The sequence below is a fragment of the Cariama cristata genome, unplaced genomic scaffold, assembly GCF_000690535.1.
Source record: "Cariama cristata isolate BGI_N322 unplaced genomic scaffold, ASM69053v1 scaffold5208, whole genome shotgun sequence".
In the NCBI taxonomy this organism is placed as follows: domain Eukaryota; kingdom Metazoa; phylum Chordata; class Aves; order Cariamiformes; family Cariamidae; genus Cariama; species Cariama cristata.
In genome coordinates, this window is record NW_009630497.1 from 1 (window position 1) to 9600 (window position 9600).

The window sequence follows — 9600 nt, forward strand, 5'->3', positions numbered from 1 at the left end:
CTATGATTCTGTGATTCTATGATAATTGTTGGTACTGTCTGATCATTAGTTCTCCCACATTAGTGTTTGACTCCCATTTAGGTTCTGTTTCAGGCAGAAATCTTTCTGACCCATCTCTTGCATTTACCTTTTTGTTTTCTTCATTTGGTTTTTCTAAGACCAGCCTCTTCTCTTCTGGTGCTAATAATGTGTTAAGCAAAACTTGAATATTTCTCCAGTGAGGACCATGATTCAAAACAATAATTTGAAACACTTTATGTACTTTATCAGGGTTTTCTCTGTACAACTCTGCAGATTCTTTCCAATTCGTTAAATCAGAAGTAGAAAAAGGTACAGGCACCCACACAGGCATTCCTTCGGATCCCACTGCTTGCTGCAGTGGGGACCTGAATAACTGCTGATTGTTGTGTTCCAGTTCACCCCGAACTGGGGCTGAACCCTTCTGATTCCCTAATTTTGGGGCTCCCCTAATCCTTCTCTACCAGCACTAGAAACATCATTGTTTCTTTTATTCATAGAGCCTGCTACTAACAATTGCACATGTTCATAATTTTGCCCAATACTACAAGCAGAACAATCTCTTTTCGTATTTTGACCTTTCTCTTTTTTGGATAACAGCATTGAAGCTCCCGAATCAGATGATTCCATTAACTTACATTTTCTAATATCATAATCATTTTGCAAAGCAAGGAATAAATCAGCGTAAGGCACTTCGTCTTACTTATCTATCCAGTGACAAAATAACATTAGTTCCAATATGGTGTTATAATTCAGGATTCCCATTTCAGGCCATTTTTTCTCCGTCTCCCAATTTATACATTGGCCATCATTGTGTGCAATATTGTTTCCTTTTTTCTTTAGAAAGGGCATCCCCACCAAATTTATCCCAATGTTTGGGGATGCATCCTAAAGGTGAACAATAGGAAAGCTCAGAGGAGGGACTGGTCACCGTATCATTTCCCAAAAAGGAAGTCTTTAAGTCTTCACACACTGTACTTGTAAAGTGTCTATGCGTATGATTATTTCTATCAAACACCAAATACTGGCTTAAATAACCCAAAATTAACAAACACCAAATGGCAGCTTAAATAACCCAAAATTCCAAACAACAATCCAACCAAATTGTAAGCAAATCATTCCCTTCCCACCTTTCACTATAAGAGTTCAGTATCTCAATTTAAGCTTTGCACCTTGGTGTTGCTTACTACTCCAGCAGGGAAGGGACTCCAATGGAGTCCCTGAACAGAAAAGATCAATGCATGCTGGAATCTAGTTGGTCTGCCACGGCCCACCAGCTGCAGCAAATTGATCCAGGCAAGGCCTCGTTGCTGTCCTGTCTGGGTCACCAAAATTGTCCAAAAAGATGGTTTTGTTACCTGGTGTGCAACAAGCCCATCACACACGAAGATGAGGTACTGATTTATTTGCAAAGTTGCGCAAATTTGGCTGCTAGGTGATCTTCCACAAAACTAACACCCCTGGGGTTCTTCTGTGCTAGTCTATATACATATTCTTATCATTAGGACAAGACCCTAGCAGAGCCTCCAAGACCAGGATTGATCAGCTCATTTACATATTTTTTATAACATTTTTATACTACGCATGCTCTTTGGAGAAGGGTCTCTAAGTGGGTTGGGGTCTTTGGGTTACGAGATCTGATTTTTAGTATTATAATGAGCTAAGTTCACCTAAAGGACACATTTAGCCAAGCTTCTTGGGCAAACAGCCCACTAAAGTTTTCTGGTTCCCTGGTTTCGGATCTGCCTGTTCCTTCTTTGCCGTTGTCTTGTCAAGAACCATTCTACCCAAATGATTTACATCAGTTCCTTATCTTTGTTACGAATTACAACTGTAAAGATTTTGACATCAATTCCTTGACATCAGAGCTGTTTGGTATTTAGTTGTTCTTGCATGAAGGATGTCAAGACAGATTTCCATGTACATTCATGGGTTCTAGAGAATACATTCGCTCTGGTAGTAAAAGAAGCTCAAAGCAAGGGTGGAAAAGGAGGGAGAAGACGGCTTGAATCATATGTCATTTGTAGTCCCTTTAAGGAAAAATGACACAGATGTGTTGGGATTTCAAAGTGCAAAGCAATAGGGAGAAGATCTTTTGGTTACAAAGGTGGAAGCACTACTCCAACAGTCTGAGGGTATGTAGGTACAAGGCTAGAAGCTGCAAAGGAAAGGCTACAGAATTGCAAATGGAGGGTTGTTTGCCTGAAAAATTGCAAAGATTAAAGCACTGTGCAATAATGCTATGAGCTTCTGTTGATACCAGAAAGCTTGAGACAAACTGGTGTCTGTGGCATTCTCTCTACTCTGCAGTTACGATGCTTGGTCTGAGAATCTAGCCACTAAGGAAACTAACTTTCTGCCTGTTAACATGGTAAGCTTTAAACAAAACATTAACCTCACCTAAGTTCTTGAAGTGAGGTTGGATTTTGGAGGTAGTGTTGAGGTAAATAAAAAAGGAAATCATATGTATGTTTGCAGAAGCTGAAATTTAGGGTAGTAGAGAACGACTGAGGATAAACTTTGGCTGTTTATCCGAGTGGTGCGCCAAAATTGATACTTACTGTTCTAGAGAGTCCTGAGCTGAGGTATGTGTGCCTCTGATAATATGCAAAACATTTCCTTGTAGTGTACCTTGCCTTGCTTGGGCTGAGGCAGCATTGATCATAGGGATGAGTATGTCCACAGAGATATTATTGATAAATGCAGGTGAAGATGGTGGGGAAAATATGGATGGAATTTTGCTTTGTGAAATTGTTGTGCCCCACAATTGATGCATATGTGGAGAGGAGGGGGTAATGATGACATGTGGCTGGGATTGTAGTTTGGAATGTGGCTGGGACTGTAGTTTGGAGAAAGATGGAATGTATGATTGATATGTGCAAGGCAGCAGATAGAATCATGCCTCTCGAACATGCATTCAGGAACAACACAAATAGGTGCTGGCTGCTAATGGCATCTGTGGCTGCAGGTGGTACCTGAGCAAAAGGATTGATTCCAGTGTCCTGCTTATATATTGATTTATTTTTCTTGAAGTGTTTGTAAAGTCCATCCTGTGAATAGTCTACAGAAGTAGTCTGTGTCACTTGTGTCTCCTGGGAATCCCGAGCCAAAAAAAAAAAAAAGCAATAATAAAACTCTTGACTTGCTTTTCTAGATGTTTTTGGCTCTATTCATGAAGTGTGTTGTGAGAAAGATGATGGGAAGTTGGAAACTATGGTGTATAAGTCAACATCACCACCAAGAAGGTACGATATTAATGAGAAATTGATAAAAAAGCAGTGGAGAAAATAGAAATATAGCTGTTGGAGTTGATCCTTAGGGGAGTATTTCAGTAATCCACTCCTTACATGTCACATCCACCTGATTTAGCAAGCTAGTCCTAAAGTAACTGCCGCTTTCTCCAGCTGGTGACCAATTGATCAACTGGTTGCTGCTGAATAGGATGTGCAGCAGACAAGTTGCAAGATTTTTAGCTCACTTTTTAACTGTATTCTTTCATGCTTTAAGAGGTGGGTGGAGAAGACAGAATTCTGTTTCTCAGGCTGGGTGGAGGTGGGCATATATGTTCAGTATAGCCTGAGCATAAAAAAACAAGCATTCACTGGAGTTCTTCTTTTGTGTTTAAGAAAAACAAACCAAAACCTAAAACCAATCCAAAACAAAGCTCTCTGACTCCCAAACAGAATTACTATGCTGAACCTTCTCAACAAGACTTTGTTTTGTCACAAATCTTATAAAATGACTTTGTTCTGCAGCTTCTCTTACTACAGTTCCAGAACATGAAGCAATGGTATGCTAAAAAGTTTTGGCATGTTTGTCATTTACTTAGTCCTGGAAGGTTTAATGACCTTTTGAATAACACTGTATTTCATAAAATGATGCCTGCAGATACCTGAAAGTTGCCTATTGTGAGAGAAAGGGAGTGAGGAGAGGAAGGCTGTCCTATTCTTAGACATCAGTAGGTGTAATTGCATATGTCTCAAAGATTGTCCAAGTAGTTAACAGTTGAAGCCTGGATTTCTCTCAGTGACTTCATACAGCATGGATTTTTGCCTGCTTCTGATTCTAAGGACAGATAACAGCAAATACTAATGTGTTAAGGTACATTCTTCCTAACAAGTGAGGACTGTACCTTACATTTTAGAGCTATATGCTTTCTATATGCTATAGCACTATGGTCATTAGAAGTGATGAGACTGAAGTTTTTTGTAGCCAGGTCGTTGTTAAATATCAGCAAATTCATACAGGAACAGACCTGTGGATGCCAGAGGCAATTCAGAGGAAGCCTATCTAGGGAAAAGACCATTATCAAGTCTGCGCAAGACACTCTAGTTATCTTTGATTGCAGAATATAGAAGACTTAGTGACAAAATATATCACAACATACCTTCTTTTTCTGTTTGGTAATCAAGGGAAAAGTTGCATAATTTATTAATTTTGGGAGACCTGATACACAACTAGGGCTAAACCTGCTCTAATTGTCACATGTTCTCCCTATAGTAAAATTGCCTTCTGATGACCGGGACGAATTGAGGGAAATCGTGACGGACAGATACGGGGCTCACAATATGTAATAGCCTTTTACTAAGACTTGCATGCCACTTGTTTAATTTGTCTCTAAAATATTTTTCCTCCCCCCACCCTGCTTCTCTCCCCCACCCCTCAAGGAGCTCTTCAGTGCCTTTGGAGTTGTCAAAAGCATCTGAAAACAGAGACGTGTTAATTGAAAAGGTTATTCTTCAGTAATTTCCTACCTGTCAGAGGAGTTAAACTTGTAATATTTGCTTTTTATATTGATTGAAGCCTAGACTTAGTGTTTGCGTAGGAGGGTTGTGCTGTTTTGTTTTTGTGGGTTTTTGTTTGGTTTTGTTTTTTTTTTTTTAAAACATGATTTCTACACATCTGAGTCAGTCCTGTAAAACTGTAAAAGCTAACTGTTAGATACTTCATTAAGCTTTAGGAAAGGACAGTAGGAAGTAGGTGCACTTGCACTTGACTTCCATACAGTGTGTCACCGATTCCCTGCTTGCTGAAACAGTCTTTTTGGTGTGAGCAGTGGTCAGACTTTGATGCTTCTTTGTGTATGAACTTGAGGGTTATAATGTGGCCTAAAAGCAACTTCGATGTACAGTTGTCTATTGCACAATTGTCTACTGTAGTGTGTTCAAGGTAGCTGCAGATGAGTCATCCGTGTTCTATGCAACACCCTATCCCAGCCACCACTTATGTCCTACTTTAAATACTATTGTAAGAATATTTTGTGTGTAGTTAGAATTTAAGAATGAAATATTCTTGTTGACTAAACACTAAAGCCATTGCTGTTCAGAATTTGTACAGCAGTTTCTTCATACTGATTTTCTGACACAAGTTTAAAACTTCTGATAATTCCTGTGTATTCCTCTAGAATTTTCATACCGAAACTTGCAAGGGAGAAGAAACGCCTGTGCCTTCAAAGGTCTTAAAAAATGGGAAGAATGAGTCCACCATTTCAGAAGTGTGGGAGAATGCGGGTGATGATGTTATCCAGACAGAGTCTCCTGTCAAAAAAGAAGACCCTCTTAAGAAAGCCAGAGATGAACTGGCAGAAGAGGTTAGGAAAATTAATTTTTAAATTTTTTTGTTTGTTTTTTAAATAAATGGTCATTAAGTTCAGAGAACAAATTACTAATTATATCATAAAATGCCTCTTGTAAGCCGTGTATGTCAAAAGTTACTTTTTTCTGCTAGATATTAATTAATGTCACTGAGTTGTAGTCATGATTGCCCAGTTAAGTACACCCTAAAAGCATGAAGCTTGTGCAGTTGTCATACTAAAAATGATGGTGAATTGAATAGCACTTTCAGTAGAATCATGGTATGATTTTTATCACCTCGCGTACTTTAATCTATGAACCACTGCATATATTAAGAATTCAACAGTCCTTTTTACTTCTGAAGTTACACAGGTTAAATATTTAACAAGGGCTTGGGAATTTTAGAGAGGAATTGAGGTATTTCCTCTTTTAGGTATTTTATTTAAGATTTATCTGAGGATTTCCTTCACAAGAGTTACTGTAAAATGTGCCAGAGCTTGATTTGGAAAGTAAATTGCATCTTTCACTGAAATGGTACAGAAAAATAATTTAATGTGCTAAAATGTTTTACTTCTGTAACTATAGCTGTAGTCTTCACGCTTATGTAGTTCTGGACTAGTGTTTTAAATATAGACTACCTGAGCACATTTTCTTATTTTAAAGATTGATTCCTAGATGATGAGGGAATTTAGAATTGAGTTCTGATTTCAGTCCTCTGTCTTCATTTTGTGTGTATAGGGTACTGTGGTCATTGTGAACCTAAGTACTAAACGACAGAAGAAGAGTCAGGAGATTCCAAACTCTTCAGATCATTTGGAGAATGGGATTTATTTTTGAGCCATAACTGACAGAAATAAAGAAGCTATAATTTTGCTTTCTCAGGATTTGCCCTTCTCTAACATCCTACAGGTTGCGAGAACAGTGATGTCTAAGTCACCCGAGAGTCATGAAGGAGAAGGGATGGCATTAGAAGATCTCATTAGCTCGCTGGCTTTTAACCCATTTTTAACAAGGAAACAAATTCCCCGAACTCCAGAAAATCTGCGTAAGTCTAAAACTCTGTTTTTATAATACTCATTGATTAGAAATGTGATTAGTTCATTGACACTGTATATATCACACAAGAAGAAAAAGATAAGTATTTCAGTGAAGCTGCAAGTTATCCTAATGGCTCACTCTGTAACACAACATAGTAGGCCTAAGATGTAAGTGCTGTGAATTTGTTTTAAAACATTTTTTTTCTGTGTAGAATCCCCTTTGTGTTGAGGAAGAAAATTAAGCATAAACAATATAAAGCAGATATACGTGTTTCTTCTTGGAGTGCTCATGTTAGTGAAGGGATAGAAGAAAAACAGCTTGATTGAGAGTATGAAGGTACTAAAATTTTACCTTGGTTTGTTCCATTTAGTTACTGAAATTAGAAGCTCATGGAGAAAAGCTGTTCAAACTGAGGGCTCATTAGACATAGAGCTGGCCCCAGCTGAAGTAAAGATAGAAGAAGCTCCAATGGAGGCTGGATGTATAATGCAGAAGGCAGCAGACTCTAGATCCACATGCTCTATCCCTGTATCTCCTGTACCTGACTTTGATCCTCCCTTGTCAGAAAGGAAGTCCCAATTAAGTTCTACAGAATTTAGACCTCAAGAGCAGTTGAGGAGGAGTCATGTCGTTGAATCTCCAGATTCAGAAACATCTGGAATACAAAAGAGAGAGCAAACTGAAGCACAGGAATTAAAATGTGTTGTTTTGAACAAAAGTTCTGTAGAAGATCCAGAAGAACAAACTTTTCAGTATGTAAAGAAAAGCATGAATACTTCAGCTGTTTTTTCAGAAGACAATAGTAGAACAAGTGTTCTACCTTCAGACCATTTTCAGGGTTCCTTAGTGGATGAGATGCTGGACAGGAATGAATTGTTAAGTTCTATCAGTCCTAAAGATGCCTGCTGGGGCATATTGGATGAGACATTTCCAGAAGAACTTGATAACATAAATCCCGGTGAATCTACAAACGTAGAGTCTGATTTTGACATAACAAACAGCACATATCTTCCGAACAGCCTGTTAGATGAGGGGGCTGTTCAAAAATCAAAGCTAGATCTACAGTCCCTGTTCAACACATATAAAGCACTGAAAAAGACTGCATCTAGTAGTGAAGAGGAGCTGCATCAAACACATAATGGAGGTGGATCTATCAGTTGTAGATCAGACCTAAGTCTTGAACCAGAAAAAAGAGAAAAAGATGAATTGTGCAGTCCTTCAGAGCACTTCTGCTTGGATGAAGAATTTACCAAGACACCATCACCAAAATCTCTTAATGAAAGTAAATATTCCCTGTCATCTTTGCTTGTATCCTATCAAGATCTGGAGGAAATGGCATCAATGGTACACAAAATACCATTAGACTTAATACATAAATTGAAGGGTAAGTGTCCATGTACTTCAGCAACAAGATTTTGTCCATTCTGCCACTGAGTATACTGCCATAAATAACCTACTCTGAATAGCTGAACCCTACTGTGGGAGTGTAGGGAGATGGATGATTTGTATGCTTATTCCTTATGGAAGATGAGACATAAAAGCAAAGGAGTCATGCTTTTTTTTAGTTATATCAGCATCTTGCAAGCAGGAGGAAAGGTACTTACCTGACTTTCTGAGGTAATCTGCAGCTATTTAAAAAAAGAAAAACCACCCTTAAGGTGCATTAGCAATGGAGTAATCTGAAGTTAAATTTTGAGAATTCACGAAGTTATTTTGAAATAATGTGTTTACTCTGAACAAATTTGGCTATTTAGAAATGTGTTGTAGATAGCTGGAACTTCTGTGAGTTCAGTCAGGTGTTCATAGTCTGTAACACTTATATTAATATAATATACTTTTTATTGTGAAATCCTGCATTCCAGTTTGCCTGCCCATTTCCAACACAAGTGTAAACTTTGTTTAACGAGTCGTGCAGTGTTCAGTTACATATGAGGTCAATTTTTGAAATGCATTAATAAAAGTGGGTTAGTAATGGTTATACAGAAGACTGTTACCAAAACAGATGGTATTTAATGGAGTACTAGGAATTTAACACAAGTTAGTCTCAAGGAATAGTAAGATTTATACTTTATGCAAAGGTTTGCTGCAATTTAGCTTTCACTTAAAATTGTGGCTGTACTGATAGCGAATGATTTTACCATACTTGAAACAGTTAGAAAAATTGGAAGTACCATTTCATACACACTTTTTTAATATACACCAAACATTTCTGAAGCAATATTTCTGTCAATTAATTGAATATTGTAGAGTGCTAACTAATACACTTTTTCTTCTAGATAAAGAGCAGTTGAATGAGAAGCTGGGCACGAAGGAACCGTCATCAGGATAGAATTTGCAAAGCAGAAGGATAACAGTTCACTAGAACGTGTAGCCTCTTCTCCATGCCTAGATGGAGAAGTTGCACTCCTTTCTATTTTTTGTGGAAAGTGTATTCCAGTGTTCTTGTTTAAGATTGTCAGTTGCCTGCTCTGGTTCTTCCAGTTTCATGTCATCTATAGTAGCATTCTATGTACAGCCCATCATTTACATACAGAACTATGTATTGCTTGTTACCATGTTTTTAAAAATAGCAATGTTGAGTAAGTGGCATAATCCTAGAAAATGGAAGAACAAAATCTCAAATGAGAAATAGAGAAATAGTGAAATCTTTGGAGTTTCTATCTTGCCCCTAATTCACCCCCACCCTACCCCCCCACCCTGCCCCAAAATCCCACCCAAATTTTACTTGGTGCTCTACATTCATTGGATTCTTCCCTCTTATTGACGCTGCTGGTTGATGCTGCCATCAGTTCTACTTGTTGGTAGAGGCTACTCTTTTTATAAACTTCCACTGAAGTGCCTGTTTTTTTTAGGCATATTACTAAAGAAATGTTTTGTATTAAAGTTGTCGGAGTTACGACTTGTGGTAGTGTTAATGCCACTTTATTTTCAAATAGTTGATACACATTTATGACATTGTGATATAACTGGT

The 9600-nt window shown here is 38.0% G+C and overlaps 1 protein-coding gene across 1 annotated transcript; it reads left to right on the forward strand.

Moving 5' to 3' along the window:
• Positions 1–3172: 3172 nt before the first annotated feature.
• HAUS6 (HAUS augmin-like complex, subunit 6) lies at positions 3173–8958 on the forward strand (the record flags this gene model as incomplete). The annotated part of the gene is made up of 6 exons (XM_009705552.1): positions 3173–3270; positions 4660–4749; positions 5423–5608; positions 6501–6636; positions 7000–8013; positions 8906–8958. Coding segments are annotated over 6 exons (1577 nt in total), but the record flags the coding sequence as incomplete, so codon positions are not given.
• Positions 8959–9600: the final 642 nt, after the last annotated feature.